This window comes from Centruroides sculpturatus, unplaced genomic scaffold (assembly GCF_000671375.1).
Source record: "Centruroides sculpturatus isolate CEXI.00-Female unplaced genomic scaffold, Cexi_2.0 scaffold277, whole genome shotgun sequence".
Classification (NCBI taxonomy): domain Eukaryota; kingdom Metazoa; phylum Arthropoda; class Arachnida; order Scorpiones; family Buthidae; genus Centruroides; species Centruroides sculpturatus.
This window is the reverse complement of record NW_019392628.1, coordinates 541,273-565,127: the sequence shown is the minus strand read 5'-3', so window position 1 is coordinate 565,127 and position 23,855 is coordinate 541,273. Positions and strand designations below refer to the sequence as shown.

The 23,855-nt window shown below is 30.4% G+C and overlaps 1 protein-coding gene across 1 annotated transcript in view; it reads right to left on the bottom strand.

Moving 5' to 3' along the window:
• The window catches only part of LOC111617798 (importin-13-like), a 58,660-nt gene that overhangs the window by 6,128 nt on the left and 28,677 nt on the right, over positions 1-23,855 (bottom strand). Inside the window, exons 8-19 of the mRNA XM_023359101.1 lie at positions 22,914-23,052; positions 20,043-20,092; positions 19,871-19,972; positions 19,615-19,762; positions 19,324-19,505; positions 19,067-19,222; positions 18,784-19,002; positions 18,578-18,715; positions 18,402-18,498; positions 14,820-14,872; positions 7,842-8,010; positions 4,599-4,657 (exon numbers count right to left, since the gene is read on the bottom strand). Coding sequence (XP_023214869.1) covers positions 4,599-4,657; positions 7,842-8,010; positions 14,820-14,872; positions 18,402-18,498; positions 18,578-18,715; positions 18,784-19,002; positions 19,067-19,222; positions 19,324-19,505; positions 19,615-19,762; positions 19,871-19,972; positions 20,043-20,092; positions 22,914-23,052 — 1,512 coding nt within the window. The remainder of the gene's footprint in view (positions 1-4,598; positions 4,658-7,841; positions 8,011-14,819; positions 14,873-18,401; positions 18,499-18,577; positions 18,716-18,783; positions 19,003-19,066; positions 19,223-19,323; positions 19,506-19,614; positions 19,763-19,870; positions 19,973-20,042; positions 20,093-22,913; positions 23,053-23,855) is intronic.

Below are 23,855 nucleotides of genomic sequence, written 5' to 3'. Positions count from 1 at the left end.
TGCCATAAAACTAGCACATCAAGGAGTTGTTGTCATATCACTACAAAAGTTGGCATGCAATAACTCTCAAGCAGATATGGAAATGATTAGTTATAGTGTAATGGCTCATCACATAATGCCAGCAGAGGTTAAAGTGCATACCCCTTGACCTATAAGAAAAATGTATTAAAGGCATCCTGTCTGTAATTTACCTGTTGCAGAGGGATGCTGTGTCACTAGAGATGCCTTTCATTGCAATCAAAGACCATATGAAGAACTAACCAAGTTTGAGAGTGGAAGGATCATTGGGTTGAGAAAAGCTGGATGGTCATCATGCAAATAGCCCACCACCTAGACCATTCTGACAATACTGTGAGGTGGTGTTGGGACAGCGGACAAGAGAGAGCTTGCAAACACCATGCCAAGGCTTAAGATTCCCTCATTAGACCACCAGCTGAGAGGACCACCTGGACCTCTGACAAGCATGTACATAGCCAACCATATCATTGTCTACCATCTAAACACAGGTGGTGCCATCATTACAGGCCCATGTCTGTCTGTACCATTTTGAGGCACCTGGGTGAAGAACATTTTGTATTGCAGCAGCCATTACATGTGCTACCATTGACACCACCTACCATTGCCTCTGTTTGGAGTGGTATCGCTTCTGATGGAATTTGATTGCAACAGAATGAAACCAGGTTGTCTACAGTGACGAATCCACATTCAGTTTGATTTGTTTGTGGCCTTGTTTGTGTATGGAGGCCTTGTGATAAATGCCTCAATCCTGCCTATGCTATATAGCATCACACCACCCCATAGCTGTTGTGATGGTTAGGAATGCCATCACATATGACATGACAGCTGTGGTAGTTCTCTAGTAGTGATCCAAGGAACCATGATAGTAGAGTGGTATGTTAGTGACATCCTGCAGCCATGTGTTGCATCTAGTGGTAGGTCTCTCAAAAGCCAACAGGACAATGCTTGACCACACACAGCAAAGGTGTAGATTTGTCACTGATTGAACATGTCTTGGATCACCTGGATGCCAAGTTAGACAGTCTAAGAGTTCAGCCAAACTGGAAGATAGCTTTCAGCCACTGTAGACTGAGATGCCATAGGACACCATACTACACCAATATGCCTCCATGCCCATCCACATCACATTGTATATTCATGCTAAAAATGGCCAACAGGGTCTTTCATTTGTAGTTTTTCCTGCAATAAATAATTCTTTTGCTTTCATTTTATAATCATTTATATCACTGTTACATTCACACATGTACAATTTTGTTCGATTCCAACAACTCCTTGATGTGCTAATTTTTATGGCAATGAGTGTATTATACATTGTTAGTATGATTTGAACATACATCAATGAAGCAATTTAATTTGTGAAACTTCTAATGATGGATATTAACTATATCATTAACTAATATAAAAGATAATGTAATTTAATTATTATTTAATCATATACAGGTATTCTCATACAATATGGTATTTGCACAACATGGTTTTGCTCTAACATAGTTTGAGAATTGGAAAAATCCCCCATACAAAATGTCACAATTTTTAAGTGCAAACACCTCAAGTTGATACTTCTTCTTTCTCTTTCCATAATTTTAACAGTCCACAATGAGAAAAAGATTAAAAACATTGCTCTAAATGAATAAATGAAAGCTGTGTTTTATTTCTATCAATTAAATTAAAAGTTATTACATAAAAAGTTTAAATATTTTAAGATCTCTTAGGCAAACACAAGCAAATGAAAATATCAGATTTTATGAAAAAAGTAGTGAAAAATCAACATGTTGATATTCAGATTAAGGTCAACAGGAAAACTCAGAAGAGAACAATATTTTACCAAAAAGAATAACGTCTTCTATGAATATATGTCTCTTTAATCAGAAATTAAGTTTGGTAGACTATCATTACAGCTTTAAGGTTAGACACTTCTTTTACTGTTTTCACATATGCATTTTGGGCTTATATAAAAGCTAAGCCCCTCTTCAGTGCAATACTACAAATTATTAAAAAAAACAACAATTAGTAACATGACAAAATTTCTCGCGTGTAGGTCATATTTACTGACATAAAACTATCATACTTAAAAATTGTCGCACTTATATGATACGTACGGTTCTGTCTTCTAAAACCATGGTGTATAACGGGTAACATTGGAAAGATTTTTTAATACAGCCATTAAAAACACCAAAAATACACTTTCCAAACATTCATACGGAAAACCTAATATATTAATAGTTTTACAATTTTTTCCTCCATAACATCACATATTCCAATAAAACAATAATATAATATGATACATACTCACTTTTATATTTTTCAACATGTGCTCATAAAATCTTATATAAGTACAACTTTTAAAGAATGTGTATTTTATACAACATAACATTGCAGTAACTGTAATTATCATTGTTTTACAGGTTAATTACAAGCAGTATAGTAATATTAAAATAATTTTCAAGAGAATACATACATAATTTCACAATATATTTTCATTTGTGAGATCCGGAATTTTTACCGATTATTTGCCGATTAACTGTCCCGTATTTGCCTAAAAATCTAATTAAATTTTCCTTTAACCTAAAGTGAAACCTAACAGGAAAAAAATTTTTTCCTTCCTGCTGAAGTAAACATCCATTCATTTCGAAACTAATCCCACATTCCAACTGCTAAGTTGATAGTTAGCATGGTCCTGGGGACAACTTTGACCCATTTGCGTACCTTTTACCTCACAACAATCGGTCACGTGACCGTTCTCCCACGACAAACTTATAAAAACCCCTTCCTTCCCCTTCTCGGGTGAGTCGTTCATCAGCAGCCAACCAAAAGTTTCCTCAAAGTTTTCTACAACTAATATATCCGATAATATATGTGTCTTAGGAATTCAGTGCACCTGGATCTCCAAATCAATTTTCCTCTTGGATAAGAAAAGAAACCATAAAGAGGTATGGAACAAGTTTTTGTGAACTCTCTCTCGGCCCTTTGCGGTTTAGGGACTCCTAAAATTTCCTTGACATTTGTAATTGTAATATCCATGCAGCTAATAAATCGTTGTTTTTTTGTTAAATTTTGCCTCCTCGTTTGCTCGTATATCGCCTGTCGTCATACTGACGCACTCCTCCCTCTGCCACTCGACCCGAAACAGTTAATCCCATAAAAACGGAAAAAGAAAAATTTAATCCATCCTGACAGTGAGAAGGTTGAACAACCTGTTGCCAAAGCGGGAGACCTACCCCCTCCCCGGTGGTTCACAAATTGGTGTCAGGAGTGGGGTCAGTCTCCCGCTCCGGCAACAGGTTGTTAAGTTTATGTGCTATTTGAGTAGAGTCGCCTCGGGGAGTGATTTTTCGGGAAGTGCTTGGTTGGGGGTCGTGTTTCTGTTTATTTTCCCATCTCCCTCAACGAAAGAAAAAAATCAACAGAAACATGACCCCCAACCAAGCACTTCCCGAGAAATCACTCCCCGAGACGACTCTACCCAAATAGCACATAAACTTATTGTTCAAAGCTATTAAGTCCTTGCTCGACACTCGACAACCACCATTTTATTTTTTTTTCCCGTTGTTTGGCGTTCCGAATTTATATTTTTCCAACGAACGGAATCATTTCTATATATTTCAAATTTTTTCCTAAATTTATATATCTATATATCCTAAATTTAGAATTTTAAAATCTGAGAGAGAGTAAAATTAACCATTTTCTAATACAACACTGTGTATGACAAATACATCATAACATGTATTTTTGGTGTTTTTAATGGCTGTATTAAAAAATCTTTCCAATGTTACCCGTTATACACCGTGGTTTTAGAAGACAGAACCATATGTATCATATAAGTGTGACAATTTTTAAGTATGATAGTTTTATGTCAGTAAATATGACCTACACGCGAGAAATTTTGTCATGTTACTAATTGTTGTTTTTTTTAATAATTTGTAGTATTGCACTGAAGAGGGGCTTAGCTTTTATATAAGCCCAAAATGCATATGTGAAAACAATAAAAGAAGTGTCTAACCTGAAAGCTGTAATGATAGTCTACCAAACTTAATTTCGGATTAAAGAGACATACATTCATAGTACGTAATAACAGCTACCATAAGTGATATTTAGAATAACGTCTTCATTTAACAGTGTTTAGCAGTGAAGAAAAAAATTTATATTAACATGCAATATTTTTGATTGTGAATGTTAGTTAATTATTAATTGCTTTAATAAACATGCCTCTCTTAATTATGAAAAATAATAGTATAATTCTGCTAACTTTTGGAACCTATGTTTTGTACAGCATTGGATTTGCATTACATGGCACTTTTTCGGAATGTACTGTACCTATTGTGTTATATAGGGATATTTGTAGTTGTTTTGTTTTCATAAAAATAATCAAAACTATTGGTTAACAAAAATAGAAAAATGTTTAATATTACATAAAATGTTTTCATTTTATATTCCTCTTTAAAATACTCAATCAGAATATATTCTTTTTGAAATAAAATTAATTTAATTGTTAATATAGTAATCTATACATTAATAGAAAACTTTTATACTAAAAGAAAATTTTATCATCTAAGATTTTTAAATGATGATTAAACACTTACAATAAATGAAGAAGCTGCTTTAACTGTTGGTTTCTCTGGTAAACACAATGCAACTATACCTATAAAATAACAAGTAAAATGAAATAATTTTGAATTAATATTGTTATAAACTATTACAACATATTTATTTCACTTAATGTTATTTTTAAATTCACATTACATATTTATGTAAATTATATTAAATTTCTACATAATAAAACCATTAAGTCATTAAAATTCATTAAATAAAAATTATCATTATACAAACTGTCATTGATATAGATATGTATGTAACATCATATATATTTATTGAATAATATGAGGGTTATACTGAAACTAATACAAAAGTATGCAAAATATTTTTTATTTACTGACAGTCTCTGTCAGTAAATAAAAAATATCTGTTCAAATTGTACTTGTTGGTAGAGTAACTCTCCTTTATACAAAGCTATTACTTAATATAGTCTCCATTACAAGCAATGCATGTATGTCATCATTAAATCCAACTCTGGATTACTCTTTGAAAAAATTCAGGAGTGCACTTATACACAGCCACTTTCACCTCATCTATGTTCATTAAATGTTTGTGAAGACTAATCCATTGGAGTAAATAGATGAAAGTCTATTCACTACTATCTATATCAAATGCAAAGTTCAGTGTTCCCATATCAAGTAGAACCTTTGTATATAGGAAAAGTTACTCTACTAATAAGTGCAGTTTGAATGACCTATGTTAGTAGATAAAGTTATGCCCACTTTTGCATTAGTTTCAGTACAACCCTCATATGCAGGGTTGCACTGAAACTGATATTCAGGGTCATTCAAAAAAAACATACCAGAGGATGCTTCCACACACAGCACTTATGCATGTATCAATACAATATAGCTGCTGTCAGAGAAACATGTAATTAATTTACAGTATAAATCATGTAATCATCAAAATGTACCATACAGTTAATTATTATTACTTAATAAATGAATAACTTAGAAAACTATATTATTTAATCTTTTATTACAATGTAACACACAAATTATGATATGATATGTACTGTACTATGCATGGAAGCACCTTCTAGTGCATTATTTTTGAACAACCCTGTGTATCTATGTGTGTGTGTGTATTGTACAGCTACATGGAGGAAGTTTGAGTATTACATAAACATTTAAAAAGAGAAAGGAATGAGTGGAAGGAAAAACCACATACACAGAGAAGGAGATCAAGTTGGTGCTTATGTAAAATATGTTTGAACCGTTTTGGAATATATTCAAATTGTTAAGACACTTTTTATAAATTTAATTTAGTTGAAATTAATCATAAATTATAATCATTAGTCTAATTATTCTAGTCTATATTAGTTTAATCATAAATTATAATCATTAGTCTAATTATTGATTATTTAACTTAACTTTTTTTTGACTAAACTAGTTATTTAACTAATTAGCTTATATTATTATTGATTTGTAAACTGTTCAAATAAAAATTATGATTAAGCATAAATTAATATCATGAATATTCTGAATATCAGGAAAACTAAAAAATGTTGAAAGATTTGAAAAATTGATAACTGATTGTTATATATATATANAGGTACTGACTGGTTATCACTATCAAACAAATACTAGATAATTCAAGGAGAAGCTTGATATTTTTTATTATTCTTTCTAAAATAAATATAAAAATATTCAGTAAAACCTGTTTAAACCGAAATCGCACAATACTGAATGTTTTTTTGGTTTGACAGGTTCCGTTTTGAACAGGTTTCTTTAATAGAAAATCGAGGAATTTTCTCCATTCGGGTAGGTTGCATTTTATTCAATTTCCGTATTGTACGGGTTTTAATATACACAAAAATTGAAATTATTCAGTAGTAAATGAAATATTTTTCTTAAAAATTAAGAAAATTGTAATGTTAAACGTGCGACAATTTTACAAAATGATGTTTACATCGAGGGTTTGTTACGTATTATCAAAATTTCTTTTGATTTCAATAACTTATGGTAACATGAAAATTTAAAAATTACAGAATATCTTCATAGTGAATTGATAATGTTCAATCAAATAATAATCATTTTGTTAAATGTTAGTCAATTTTATGATTGACTTGAAAATAGGAGAAAAACTAAAATTATGAAGTGAAGCTGATAATGATAATAAAAATAATTCTATCTATGAATATTTTTAATTTCTGTAGCAAAATATAAAGTAAATATAACTAATATTTCAAGCTATATTGTTTCTGAACAGTGTATATCATATTCATTTCCATTCAAATGATACATGAAAGAAAGTGTTAGATGATAGGAATGATGAACTTAAGACACATGAATAAACTTATACAATATTAATCCTAAAAGTTACTTTTAAAAATAAATTGAATATATTTAACAAGATTTGTTAACTTTGTTTGCATAAATTCATACTAATAAAGCTAAAAATGTTACAGTTAAGTGATGTTTTGATAAATCATGACCATAAAAGCATGAGATATCAAATTCAAATGTCTGACATCATCAGTGCAAAAGTTTACTATAGAATGTGAAATACAGTCACTTTTTAATGATCAATAACTCACAACGATAGAAATGCCACTGAGAAAAAGGGGGCCATTGGTAGCAGTGGGAGGTGGATGGGCATTTCCCTTCCACTCTTGCTTCCAATATAATGTCATTGCTCCAATTTTAAGTTTCAAATTTGCCAAATAATAAATGCCAAATTTGGCACTTATTTGGTTGTAGTGTTGTTGATGATAGTTTGTTTAATGTGTATCATTTTATTATTTTAACAGTGTCTTTTATTCATAATACTTATAACAGTTGGCTGGATTGTAACGTTGTGTAATGTTTTACTGTTTTAATCATATTGCTAGACATTGTTCCAATATACTTAATTAAATACCTAATGGTTGGATCTGTAATCAATAATTTACCAAATGTTGAGATTTCATTGTACATTTTAGGGTTGAAAAATGTGTCAATTTTGTGAAGTTTTGTAAAGAAGCTGATGAGGGACTGTAGATCTGAAATGCATTCATTTTTGGAAAATAATTGATGTTCTAAGGCTGATCTTGTGTCTGAGACAGTGTAACAAGTCTAGGAATAAAGAGGCCATCATAATGTTTACAAGTTTCTCTGAGTTTCTTCTTTTCGTATATTTTGAAATCCTGTCAACATTGCTTGAGCTAATTCAACTTCCTCAAAATTTTTGTTTTTCAATGCTTTCTTGAACCAATCAGTTGCCAATTCTAACATTTTCCCATCAGTAACATGCTTTTTTTCCTATTCTTTTCTGATTTCTTTTTAACTTTTGCTCATCCTTTTTCAGGCTTTTCTGTTCAATTTGGGTTTGCAATTTTGACTGCGTAATCTGTTTTTCTTTCTCTTCTTTTCCCTTCTGCTTCTCATCTTCATTTTGTTTCTTCTCATCAAGATAGATCTGATAATTTGTTTATGCTAGCTGAGCTAAAGAAAGCAAATTTTTTGTGATTGATACCAAGATTGGATTGTTTCTGTACAATTTCAAGATATCTTTGACAATCATGAGGGCATTCACATTTCTTTCTGACAAGCAAGATCAATCATTTGTTAAAAACTTGTTGAATATAGAGAAATTCCTCACAACGTCTGCATTTCCATGTGCTAATGCTAAAGATGCCTTGATTAACGTGGAAACTTCAAGTCACTAGAAGAAGAATACAGGTAGCCCTCGGTTTACGCTGGTTCAATTTACGCCAATTCACAATAACACCGCTGTGCAATTTGCCGTTTCGAGGTGTAATTCCCCAATTTTCCCTATGATAGACTGATTTTCATTTCAGTGTTGACGTATTTACCGAGCCGCGACAATGTACATTTGTTAAATCAAAGATTTTTATTAAATATATTTATTTTTTCTGTTTAATATTATTGGATATGTATACATTTGCATTAAATTAATATTAAAATACTAAACATTTAGGTACCCACGAGTCAAGATATTAAACTTAATAGTCCAATAAATGGCGTCCGAATCCATAGCGCCAATGAATGTATCCCATATCAGTTCGTTCAGGAAAACACCTTACAATGCAATAGCACTTCCAGTGATCACAGATTATCGTTAGTGAGACAAATCTATTTATCGTTGGCCAGACGATATTTATCTCTCCGTAGCCACCTTGAATTTTCCCACTCAAACTGACCTTATATATGCGCTACGGGGCGACCGGTGGTTGACCAATCAGTGTCTTCGCTCGTCCGTAGCTCTAGGTCGGGTTAACGTATCCTTTCAACTAAGGAAAGTTTGACGAATGAAGTTTGTGAATTAGACAATGTTGGGAGCGAAGTGCAAATGTAAAAAGGAGCATCATATTCAATCATATTCTGAAATTCTTAATGAAAGAAATCAAAAATGTAAACAATTAAAGATGGATACTTTTTCCAAAAAATGTAAGAAATTCAAAACTAAAATTTTTAAATAAAACATTTTACTTTATTTTATGATAAAATACATTTTAAAAATTAAAAATTTATATGTATTTTGTATTATATTGTATTAATAAACAAAATTATTAGCTTATTTTTCACTTATGTTTTATAACCTAACCCTATACCTCACAGTAAATATGGGTTCGTTTTATGCCAATTCAATTTGCGCCAGCTTTTGTAGGAACGGAACTGCGGCGTAAACCGAGGGCTACCTGTATTTTGAAATACAGTCGACCCCCGTATAAGATCATTGATTATTCCGTTTTATATGAATTCCATGTTGTACAAGTCACTTAAATTTTACAAATACGTGAGCCGTTTACAGCCCGGTACACGTATTTGTAAAATCTAAGTGACTCGTACAACATGGAATTCATATAAAACGGAATAATCAATGATCTTATACGGGGGTCGACTGTATAATGACTCCTGTAATTATCAATGGCCACTCCCTCTCTTCTCTGACTCTTATAATCTTCTTCAAGTTGTAGAAGCTTCCATTCATTAACTAAAATATCTGTTGGTAATATTGGTAATTTTAATTACAGTGGTGCCTCGTATAACGTACGCCTCGAATAACGGACTTTCTGTTTGGCCGTTACGTGACTCGAGCAATGGACTGGCTGCAAACAACAAACTTTCCGTTTGGCAGTTACATGAGGTGAACAACTGACTTTCTGTGAACAAGTGCGAATGATGTTTCCACTCTTTTGCCGTTGCCAATGACAATCTGCTATTTATATAATATATTGTATCTTTCTGGTACAACTTTGTATTTAAAACATAAAACTTTACTAATAAAATGAAGTTTTTAGCATAGACTTAAAAGAAAGTGATTTTGTTAAAACAGATTAAAAATGTTCACAATTCAACAATCAGAGTTCTGGTTCCCTGCCAATACATGCATAAGCTGGCCTTCCTTTCAGGGCAGTCACTTCACAAAGGTCACGCCAAACAGTTGGCACATATTGTTCTACTTGTGAACATTTTTAATCTGTTTTAACAAAATCCTTTATAGTTTCAAATTTGATGCTTTGCACAACTTTGCACACTCTCCCCAGTAAGATGCATAAAAGAATTCTTATTTCATTATAAATTAAATGGATTAATGGCTGTTCTTTCTGAAATGTTCCTATGAAACTTGTAAATACTTGCACACTAGAGCAGATAAAATACAATTCTGTTTTTATACCAGTCTTTTTTTAAAAGTGTGGCAGCTCCTTGATAGGAAGGAGTCACAAGGCCTGGTTTTTTCTGTGGAATGAAAAAGTAATATATAAGGGCTTTGCATTGCCAAAGAAGGCACCTGGCTGCATTCTCAATGGTCAAATCACTGTGCTGGTCAATGCATAATGAAATGCAACTTTGTCAAATTAAACTTAGCCTAAATTTCAGAAAAATTTTCCTATCTTGCTGGCCAATAACTGAAAAAACTTGTGTATCAACACTATTAGATCAAAACCATCTTCATCAAACTTTGAAAGATGTTTTTGAAATACATTGTATAAAATGTACACATTGCAAAATCCAATATTCACAAGTTTCTTCTGATGAACTGCAGTCATTTTATTCATGAGCTGATCATCTTATTTATGTTAGGTCCATCACTTCCCAGCATTAATAGCTTATATATTGACAAATTTGAATTTTCAAGTGCAATAAAGAGCTTTTTGAATATCTCATCTCCTGTAGTATGACCTTTAAAAAATGTTTCAAGATGATAACTTACAAACTTTGTTCTGTTTGTCAGACCAATATTGTAGATATGTTTGCAGTTCTTTTGATCCAGCAGCATTTGTGGTCTCATCATAACATATGGTATAATAAGCATCATCAATGTCTTTTTGCAATTGTTTTTTGAAATAGGGAGCCTAGGTATCTGTCACAGTACAGTAGACCCCCTATAACGCTTAGATACGTTCCACATTAATCGAATTTTACGTTGTAGGAATGATTAAATACATGAGCCAATCGCAGCCTGATAGGTGTGAAGTTTACGGACTAAGGCTGTTTGAAAGATTTACTTCTATAAAATTAACTGATTCTAGACTAATTCCACTCAACATTTCCAAAACATGTATAATTTTTTGGGAATAATCTGTATAAACTATGCTATAAACAAAAAATTATAGGATTACTTACCGAGTGTGCACCGTTCGACTACGCCGTTGCTCAAAGCTTGTTTTCGTTGCAGAACAGCACACGAAACGGCGACCGCGATTTCTGATAACGAATTTTTTGCAGAAAAATAACTTGACCTTTGGAGACATCATTAATATAAATAATTTTTATGGCCGTTGAATAAGAAATGTTTCTTTCACAAGAAATGTATAAAATTAGTGCTGTATTAGACTTACGGTACCTAATTTACATACTGTACAGACAATAATAAACTCAACTTACTAGCCTAAACTCTCCATAGCATGGCGCCAGGCGGTGGAAAGCATATATATATATAATTATAATAAAGTTACAATACAATAAGTTAATATATAATTATATATACAGTACCTAATTTATATATAATTATATGTACAGTACCTAATTTATATATAATACTGTACAGACGATAGCAAACTCAATTTAGCCGCTCTGTAGCCTGGCGCAGGGCGGAGGAAAGTAGTTCAGCAGCTCATCCACTATTGGTCCAGATTCTATCAATCTTGTCGCGAAACGAGTCGGCGACGACGTTTTAGGAGATCCTTTATACGAATGTTGCTACAATTTTTTCGCTACGTTATAGGAATTTCCGTTATAGGGGGGGAGACTGTATAGTGAAATTTCTTTTGGCTCATTGAACAAATTTCAAGAACTGATCCTGGAAACATTTTGCGGAACACGTGAAAAATTCCATCACACGAAGTTGCTGAAAAGTTACATGCAATTACTTTCAAAGCCCAAATCAGTTCAGCAGTTGATGCAGACACTTGTACATCATACAACCTAATTGCAGAAGCTGTTGATGATAAGATGGATGATTTGGAACATTTTTCTGCATCATATGCATCATCTAAAGTAAATGATGACCTATCAACATTGACAGGTCCAGAGTGAGGCATAATTGTTGCTATGATAATACTGTCCGACAAGACTCTTGATGTTTAAATATGTTGGCATGCTGGTTGAGAGCCTGGAAACCCTTAAAAGCCTGATAGACACCATTGCAACACACATTTTACAAAATACAGTTGACCCCCCCATAACACGGGTTCCTATAGTTCAAATTCCTATATGATGGTGAAAAAATTGCGACAGTATCCGTACAAACATTGTCAAAAAACTCCTATAATTCGGTAAAATGTCATCGCCGACTCGTGTCATGAAAGGATTGGTCGAATCTAGACCAATAGCGGATATTGCACAAACCGTTGAGTTTAAAAGAGCAGCGGACCTACTAAAAACCATTTTATTATTTAACGGCCATAAAAATTATATTTATATTAATGATGTCTCGAAAGTTCAGCAAATTTTTCACAGAAAAATAATTTATTAGGAAACACGCACCCGCTGTTCGATGCGCTGCTCCACAACGAAAACAAGCTTAAGCAATGGCGTCGTCGAACAGTGTACACTCGGTAAATAATCCTATAATTTTTTGTTTATAGCATAGTTTATATGGATTATTCCCAAAAAATTGTGTGTTTTGGAAATGCTGAGTCATATTAGTCTAGAATTGATTAATTTTATGGAAGAAAACCTTTCAAACAGCCATAGTCCATAAACTGCATACGTGCCGAGCTGTGATTGGTTCATGTATTTAAAAACTCTTACAACATGAATTTCATAAAACACAAAACGTATCTACCGTGTTATAGGGGGGTCTACTGTAATCACACATTTCATGAAAATAATATTTACTACACGGAATAATTATACTTGTAGTCAATTTAAACATACATTTAGGAATATATAGATGTGATTAAACGTCAACAGTATGCTATGAAATCATTAAAATAACTATTCTATTTAACTCAAGTTTATGAAATTATTTAAAAATAAATAAAGTAAAAAATATTCTTGTAAATGACAACTCCATAACCTGATTGTTAATTAAAACCAAATGATCTGCCAAATTATTGGGTTATAACAGTGGTTCCCAATTAGTGGTACGCGTATCCCTGGGGGTACGCAAAATTGCATAAAGGGGTACGCGCGGCAATCTAAAATCGGTCGATTTAAAATTTAAATGCATGAGATGAAGCAACCAAAAGAATAATGGGTGGACCATCAAAAATTCGGCAATTTACAACACGATGTCAAATGAACAAATTCGTTTATTTATAACTAAAAATATTTTCGAAATTTCATCAAAAAAATGCATTTGTGACAATACCTAAATGAAATTCTTACACAAGAAACAAAAATTGTACAATTAACACAATTTGTGTTAATTGTACAATTATCATTATCATCTTGTCAGCGAAGCAGCAATAAAATATTTACTACCATTTTGCACAACATACCTCTGCGAGAGCAGATTTTCAGCCGAGACAAATGTGAAAACTAAACATCGTCATTGACATCGACTCGAAGATGACTTGAGACTGAAGCTGACCAAAAAAGCAACCATATTTTACAAAGTCGTGCTAAGAAAATCGTGCACATTTGTCACATTAAAATTAAATAACCTTATGTTATTTTCATTATTATTAGAATTGTATTTTAAAGGTAATAAATGTAAAAAGACTTATTCTATTTATTACTAGCTGTCTACCCACAGCTTCGGCTGCATTATATCGAATTTTCTCGTGGGAGTAAGATATTTTCTCGCAGTAAAATGTAGCCTATGTCCATCTCCAACATGTAAGCTATCTGTGCCAAATTTTATTAAAACCTGTTTAGCAGTTTAGACGTGAAAAGGTAACAGACAGACAGAATTCCCTTCAAATTTATAATATTAGTATGGATTAATATAGATTTCTGCTATAAGGGGTACGCGAGTTTTAGCTCTTTATTGAAATGGTACATAGGAAAAACTAATTGGGAACCACTGGGTTATAACAAGGATAATTAAATGGTCAGAAACAAAATAATTTCTCTAGAGGTAGGAGGTTACGCCACTATCTTGTGTTAATTTTAATAATTATAATATTTAATTAAATTTAGAAGCAGCAGCAGTGTTGTCAGCTTGAGAGATTAATTCGTCTGCATAGTGTGTTTTCCCCTACAAAGGGATTTTAGGGATTTTTGTAGAAAACAGCCAAAAATGTAAGAATGCTTAGAATACTTATTTTTAATCTCAGTAGAAAGAAATGCAACTCTGAAGAACTAGATTTTGGCTAATAATGACAATACTGCACGAGTACATAACTTTACTCAACATTGGCTTCTGAATTTGTAATGAGAGGGATTTTTTTAAGTGCATGAAAGACTTTATACATATGGAAAGAAATTTTTGTTTCCTATAACATAACAACACTGAGCAGCAGTTGCAGTTTTGAGTCTTGCTCAGGGCCGAGTATTTTCTTCCAGAAAATTCCAGTCCGATAGTCTGCTAATTCAGCAGATCATTTAGCTTTAAAATTATTTTTGATTGCTCCCACATCTTAATTAAGTTCCTGAAAGTGACCAAAAAAGTGAGAAAAGTGAGCAAATGACCTGAAAGGTGAGGATACTTCAAAAAATGAGTACAAGTGAGAAAAGCAAATGACTTCAAGGCCTGTAATTATTAGATTTTCCATCATCCAAATATGATCCAATATGAATTTATATGCCTTTATATTTCTGAAGAGTTATTATTGTTTTTTTTTTATAAACAATTAACAAATCAAGTCTTACCTGAGTTAGCATTTCAAATAAAATTTCTACAACTGTTGTGTTTTCTCTTAGATCTGAAAATACATATTTTTAAAATATTGATTTATACTTCTCTGAATAGTAGAAAAAGATATTAACAACATATGCAAAGTTTTGAGTGCTTAGTAATATATGCTTGTATTTCAACATATATTATTATTATTTATGCAAAATATTTTATTTCTTGTTAATAATGATATATCTGCAATCAAGCATAAAGCAGTAGTTCTTATATATATTAAAAAATATGGAATATTTTATAACTGATCTTGAGTATCTAGATAATAAAAAAGATAACTTTGATAATGCAATTACATTTCTAAAAACTGAAAAAAGGTCATTTTAAAAAATTGCTTAACTGTATAAATAAATAATTATTTATTTATACAGTAAGATACCGCTTAACGCTCATTTGACATAACACAGTCTGCTCAAAGCCTAAAAAAAGCTCAAAATTCATGCTGATTTAAATTATCTTGGCATTTTATTGATGCATATATAATACAATTATTTACGAACATGAACCAATCAGAAAAGGCTGGCAAAAAGGTGTACTTTTTTAAATCTATGTTTGTTTGGAAAAAAAATATTATCATGGATGCCATAGGAAATATCAACTTTGCTTGGCAATAATTAACTGATAAATGCATGAATGAAGTGTGGAAGAAGTTATGGCTGAAAGTATCCAAAAATTCTCAACGAGAAGAGCATATTACTATATTGTTAGGTTGATCAAACTCAATCTAATTGATACAGCAGGACTAGGAGATGTAGACGAACAGAATATTAAGGAGTTACAGCAGGTTTCTGGTGAGAGCCTTACCAACGACGACCTTCAAGAACTGGCAGAACAAGAAATTCATGTGGAACTGGAAAACAGAGTTTCTGAAAATGAAGAACCCAAAGAACTTGTTACAGACTTCCTTAGTAAAATTTTGGTAAAATAACAAAAATTGTTGACCAAATTGTAACAAATGATCCAGAATTTGAAAGGAGTGCAAAAGCAAAACAAGGCATTTTGGACGCAATCTTCTGCTACCAACATTTGCTTAATTAATTTAAGGAAAGAAAAAAGTGACAAATAAAACTACAGGACTTTATCACAAAAAAACAAGAATTTCATAATCACACATCCTTACTACACCTGATACATTTAAAGCTATACATCAACAAAAGCCGAAAATAAATGGCTATAATACTAATAATTTAATAGACAATTTGGCATTACAGTTATGCGTTAGGTGCCATCTCTTGATAAATTTAATAATTATAAATTATTTAATTAATTTATAATTATTAAATTTATCAAGAGATGGTGCCTATTATAGCTGTTTCTAGCCCGATAATATTCAGGTTTGGTTGATGTACAAGAATTTCAGAAAAGCCAGGATCTTCCTCACAAAAAATAAACTTTGCATTTATGTGTGCATATGTTTTTGTGTTATTTAACATATATTATTATACAAATTAATATAAAAATAACTTAAAATTAAAGTAAAATTTGTTTATTTTTGGTTGCATGTTCACCTATCCCCTATTTACTCTATGTTAAAATGACCTTGTTTAATGCTATTTTGTTTAGTGCTTTGTTGTCTAGGAACACATTCCCTGTGTTAAGTGGGGTTTAACTGTACTTAATTTTTAAAATTTAAGGTAGAGGTTGCTAATATTAACTACATCATAATACCTAAGTAATTACCCAAATAATAGTCAGACACCATGCTCTTTGCTTTATAAGAAACTTTAAAATGAAAGTGAAAATACGAGATCTGTTCAAAAAATATGCAGACTGACATCATAAAACAAAATGTACCTTATGTAGAAGTTACATGTCTGGGTCTCCTTCAAAGTACATTCCTTCCTAACACACACACTTATCCCAATGGTGTTTCCACTTGTTGAAACAGTCCTGGTATGCTTCTTTTGTAATGTCTTTCAGTGCCTTCATTACATTTGCCTTAATCTCGGAAATTGTCTCAAATCTTCTTCCTTTCAAAGGTCTTTTGAATTTGGGGAACAAGAAAAAGTCACAAGGAGCAAGGTCAGGTGAGTAAGGGGTGGGGAAGAACAGTGATTGAGTGTTTGGCCAAAAACTCAAGTTCTGAGGGCTGAATGGGCTGGAGCATTGTCGTGATGGAGAAACCAATTGCCACTCCTCCACATTTCTGGCCTATTGCGATGAATGGCGTCCCTCAGACGTTTCAGAACTTCAACGTAGTAAGTCTGGTTCACTGTGGAGCCTTGTGGAGGTACTCATGGTGAACAACACACTCAGCAAAGAAAACTGTCAGCATCATCTTGACATTGGATTGAACTTGGCAAGCTTTTTTTAGTTCTGAGGGATGTTTCATCCACACACTGGTTGAGCATAGCAAGTGTTTCAGTCACAGATTTTCCAAGTTTAACACAAAATTTTACAGCAAGTCATTGCTCCATCAGGTCATTCATTCTGAAATCTGACAAATGAAAAAATCGCACTTCACTAAAAACTGCGTAGCTAATCAACAAATAAAGATATCTGTAATCGGGAAATGGCTTTATCACCAGACGATCTGTACAAACCTAGCAAGACCAAACTGATTTCCCTGGAACCAACTGGAGCCATGCAATTCAAACAGTCCACTATTTTTTGAACAGACCTCGTAAGTGACAATTGACATTGCTTCTATTTCATAAATGAATATGTTTGTTTTCGTTTAAAACTAGCAATTAACTTTTCCCTTCTGTTTGTAATTGTATATACCTAATTTCTTCTGATATTAAAATTTTAATAGTGTCAACATTTATTCATATATCTTATAATCTATACTTAAATTATAGGTTTATCTCGTAGAAAATACCAGTGCATGAACTGTTTTAGAAATATATTATTCAATAAACAATTTTAAGATAATTCTTAGACAATCTTTAATAATTAAAAAATATGTAGAAAAGACTGAAATATCTTGATTTTTGTCAGGAACAACATTTTCCAGTGCAGAGATGACCTTTTATTAAAGGCTATTTTTTAAACTGTTTTTACATAATTTTGCAGAGGCATAGCCTCTAATAAAAGGTTGTCTTTGCAATGGAATACTGTTGTTCCTGTTGATTTGACATGCAAAAATCAAGACATTTTAGTCTTTTCTGCATATTTCTTAATGTGTAAATTTGTTAGTCATTTTTTTAAAAGAATCTTTGATAAATCTTAAAGGTAGATAGGATGTCAAATTATTGAACATCCTAGAACAAAATTTTGTCAATAAACTAATTTTTGTGAAGAAAGTAATTTTTCATCTCATTACCTTCATAATAATATAAAGAATTACTTCTTCAAAAACGACTTTTATATGTGAATATAAAATTATATGTAAAAAATATGCTTTTTTTTTTAAAGAGATTTACAATAAAAAATTTCATATACAAAATAAGTGCTGAAAATCTAATAAATAAAAAAGACAAATAACTGAGAAATTACTTGTATTGCATCCCAACAACATATTAAAGTATTTATTTTAGTGGTAAATAAAGTAATAATATTCAATATTTTTATAAAAATTTTTTTAAAGATTAAAAAAAACTTACTTGTCCGAAATAGACTGATTGACTGTGCACAAATTTGAGCAAAAAATGACATAAGTTTAGCTTTTCTCTCTTTATCTTGTCCAAATAACATCATCATCTATTATTTAAAATTTGAAATAATCAAATAATTTTGAAAGAAAATATATGTATTTAATGTTAACAGATATCCAACCTACCTGTTTGCTCACATCTAATACTGAATTATGAGGGCAAAACTGATAAATATGAAGCAGTAACTGTAAAATATCATCTATCAATGGCTGACATTCTTCTAATAAAGTTGATGTTGCTCTTTTTAATGTATCACACAATGCCTAATAGAGTTTTTATAAAATATTAATGAATTCATTAACACATTTTAAGTATTAAAATTTAATATTACCTCTGTAATATGTTCATCTGACATCCAATTAGATGCTAAAGTCATTAATAAAGGCATAACTTGCTTTAAAACAAGAAAAACTGGTTGTGGTAGATCTTTTTTGTTTTCCAAAGTTTTGTTTGTTTGTGTATCGTCTTTTGGACGAATATCAAGGGTAGAAAATAACATAGATAAAATATTTAAATTGAGAATAACAGTTGCTTTTGAAGTGGAAGACTGCTAGAAAAAAACTTGAATTATAAACAAATATTCTATTAATGAAATTTTTTAAATATGCATTTACCTGTTCTGTTAAAGTTTGCTGTAACTGATGTATTATTGGTGTTAATAATGTCTCCAAATAAGACATAATATAATCCAAAGACATGATGGAAAGAACTTGACCAATAGTACTCATAAGTCTAATACATTCCCGAGATTTCAAATTTGATAATGCTTCCTACATAAAATTTATGTAATATAACATTTCATTTTCAAATAACAAAATAATAAATATATATTTATAATGAAATTTTATGATTTACAATAAATTATGATTACTTGACTAGTAGAAAGAATTTGCTCTGCAAATGGTGCTAGACTAGGTTGACAATCACGTGTAATGTCTTTCAAAGCCATTGTAGAAGCTGGTGATACATCAGTATTTTGAATTCCCATCATTAGTATTGGTACTACATGCTCTAAAACTTCTGGATGAACATTAATCCATTCAGCATAAGATCCTTTAAAGTTAAAAAATACAAACAATAAATTAAAAACTAAAACATTAAACTAAAAATCTTTTAAAATTTTTAAGTATTAGTTATAAATCTTTTTCATTGAGAAAATTACCTATTGCATCCATTGTCGTTGATATAACTTGAACATTTTGAAGTAATATTTTTGGTAAATTAGAAAAGAATTGTGGTAAATAGTATTTTTCTTCTGAGTCAACACTTTCTGCAATTGCTTGAAATGCATATAGACAAGATTCTAAATACTGGAAACAAAATTTAATGTTATATGAAATATATACAATTGCTACACACACACACAAAGCATTCATCAAATCAACTTTTTCAAATATGTAATAAAACAAAGATCTTACTTGCCAATCAGAAGGATTAACTGATGCCCTGTTGACAGCAACACTCAAATGAGCCATGAGATTAGCTAGCATTGATTCACGCAAGATATTATAACAGTACATCTAGATAAAATATATTTACTTAACATATATATATATATAAAATAAAACAGACTTTACAAATCTCACTTACGAAAGAATCACCAACATCCTGACGGTAACACCTAAATGACTCTTTTTCATCTAAAAAAATTATTTATTTAATAATTAGTATGTATTAAAATGCACCATTATATAAAATATTAATATGTATTATAGAAAGATGTCTTAAATAATAATATCTATTATACAATTATAATGCAAACACATTGATGTCAAATAAGCACACAAACAAGACACTTCTCTAGTTTATTTATGCAGTAAAACCTCTCCCAACAGAACTTCAATAAAACAAAAATCTGCCTACAAGGAAAACATTCTTCAGAACAGAGCAATTTTCTATGTTAAATTTCACTGTTCATTAGAAATCTTTTCTCTAATATTTCTGTTTTTTTTTTTTTTTTTTTTATATTAATTATGTATTCATTTTTATTTTGGAAAACTGCTTATGAATTCTTCGTAAAGACTTTCCAAGAACTTTATTAAAAATTTTGAGTATAAGTATTATTTATAAATAGTTATAAAAAATAGTTAAAAAAGGTGAAGAAATGAAATATACATTTGTGTATATTTTACTTCATCATAAATATTTACCATTTTTACCATTTTACAATACAATCTGTTTATTGTAATCACTGAAGTGATAAAAATGCATAAAATGCATATTTTGGATATTTGATGATGTAACCCATCATTACCTACAATATGGTTAGATATTCCTTTTGAGAAAATACAGTTAATAGCTAAATAAATAAGAAAAACATGTTTTTCATAAATTGTACATTTTTGCATAAAATTTATACATTTTTAAAAAATTTGCATATACATATTCACATTAATTTGATTTTGTTATTAAATATTGATTTGCTAAAATGTTCAGAAGAATAAAATAGAATACAAACAACTGCTTAAACAAACCTCCCCAGCTTACACTAGTGAAAACTAGAGACAAACACTAGAGAAAAACATTCGTTGTTTTTCTCTTCACTAGTTCACCAAAACATTGTTTCTTCATACCAATACGGCAGAATTTAAATTTCTGTATCAATTTATTTTAAATATATTCTATTTTTTTCAGGGTCTACACCAAAATTTCAGGATGTATGTGATTTGTAATGTTAATATAATTGTAATGTATCCATTATATGCAAATCATGTACAATTACAAAGCCACCTAAAGAATTGAATTGTTTTGCACAGCAAGAAATTCCAAATATTGTTTATTATAAAGTTATCTTGTCAAAAGATTAGGAAGAGAATATATGAATGGCAGAAATACTATTTGTTTCTGTGTTCAAGAGTCTAGAAATAAGCCTCAGTTAAGTAAACTTGCAATATTTAAAAGTGAATTTCGACATATCATGTATTCCCAATATGGCAAATTAAAAATACTCTATGTCTGAGGAAAGTGACCAGAATATATAAATTTGTAAAATCTAAGTGACTCGTACAACATGGAATTCATAAATAATGGAATTATCAACAGTGTTATAGGGGGTCAACTTATTTTTTATTTTTTGAGGTCTCCAGAATGAATTAATCAAATTCCCATACAAACCTATGGTAAATTGATAATTGGTTAACGAACAATTCGGATAGAGAACAAAGTCTTGGAACGGATTATGTTCATTAACCGATCACCCACTGTAATTGAAGTACCAAAATGCAAACAATTTCAACTATGGTACTATGAGCTAATAACAATTAAATCAATTAATGGTTAACATTTAAAGCATGATATGGCTGATAACAATTGCATGTTATCAGCCATATAATCAGAATCTGGTTAGTTGTCATTATATTTAGGTAAATAGGAATTTCTAAGCTGTCTTTTTACTCAGTCTCAGCATATGGCTGATAACAATTGCATGTTATCAACCATATGCTGAGACTGAGTAAAAAGACAGCTTAGAAATTCCTATTTACCTAAATATAATGACAACTAACCAGATTCTAATTATATATATAATAAACAAAGTTCTAAAAGTGTATTTTAACTTTTGTTTTGGGATCTGCTAATTTTGATAATATTAAATGACCCAAAATTGTTTGTTTGTTCATTATTATTTTAACATTAGATGACTGATAACAATATCTGATTATAACAAGCAGACCCTACACCAAATAAACATATTCATAAATATAATCTTAAATTATCATTTATGACATGCTGTAATAAATTTTTTGTATTCTACAAGATTTGAAAATGACCAAACAAAGGTTTTCTATAGCCTGCATTTTCTATGTTGCATAGCAAGAGAATGCATATCTAAAAACAGAGAAATGTCAAAAAATAGTTACAGAAATGATGAAGGATCTGAAATTATATATGTATATATATTTATATACATATATAATTATATAAACATTATCTAAATATTTTTTAATGATTGAAAACATAATGAAAATTAAATCGTGATAGTGATGTGTGGAAAATTTTTGCTAAAAATTAATGATACTAATTTTTTTCCAGTATTTTTATCTTTCATACAACAATTAGTTAAAACAAAAACTTGTAATTTCTCTAAATATTTTTGAATAAATAATAATAAAAAAGTTTGAAATGGATTAATGTTTTTTATAATGAACAACACTGTTCAAAAACAAATAAATTTGAAAAAGTTTTTTATACTAGACAAGTATAATCTAGTACATATCAGTCATAAGTATAAATAAGAAAAGTTAAAAATATAAATACAGAATAAATAAAATTATTATTAAAGATAATAGAGAAATTGATTATTCTTGATTGATTGTACTTGGTTAGCTGATTATATTATTCAGATACCAAAATAAAAAAAAAATAATTAAACAAGTTTACTTGTAAGTTCTTAAATATGGATAGTTTTATTCATTATATTTATCTTTTTTTTTTTATACATAAAACTATTTAAAATTAACTTACCATTATGCCATTGTTGATAAGCATCTTCTGTAGGATATTGAATTTTAATTAAGTAAGTATCTACTAGAGATTGGAATAATGGATGAAATAATCTCAAATATGATTCAAATTTTGCTGGTTCAGATGCAACAATTTCATCCTATTAAAAAATAGTTATATTAAAAATATTTAAAAATTAAAATATTTTAAGTCATAAAATAAAGCAGTAGAATCCGGTCATTTTTCCTCGTTCTCTACTTTTATTTCTTTTGATATTTTCAAGAATGCAATTGTTATAGCTTTTGAATTCAATTAATATAAAAATTTAAAACATTCACTCAATCTCATATTCAACAGAAAACCATGCACTAAACAATTTTACAACAAAAATTGAATTATCAAGTAAATGAAAGAAAATGACACTTTCATAAGTTAAAATTTAACAAGTCAACTTATATATTGGGTGTTCAGAAAGTAATTTTGTTTTTTTTTCTGTGGAAAAAAACACAATATTTTTATATTGAAACTAGCTTACCCGTCGTTCATTGCTGCGATCTCAGAAGAAAGGAAATTCAAGCAAACTCGTTATGAAAAAATTCAATTTACATTTTATTATTTTTATTGAAACTTATTATTATTATTCATTTTCATCGGGAAAACATTTCAAAGTGTCGTTTCAATTCTATTTATTTATTGGAGTGTTTGTGGATACACAATATTTTTTGTTTTTCCGTCTGGTGCATACACGAATAAATCAGAAGGTTCTCTGACGTGTGAGCCGGCCACATACAGTTGTCCGTGCGAGAAGAACGGATTCTCCAAATTTAGCCCATACACTTGCAGCGATTATCAGAAGTGCGATATTCCCCATTTTTATATATATATTTTTTAATCCTTTATAATTTTAATTATTTAATTGCTCCTTCCTCTCTTCCTTGGCATGTTGTGAAATTTCTGATAGTT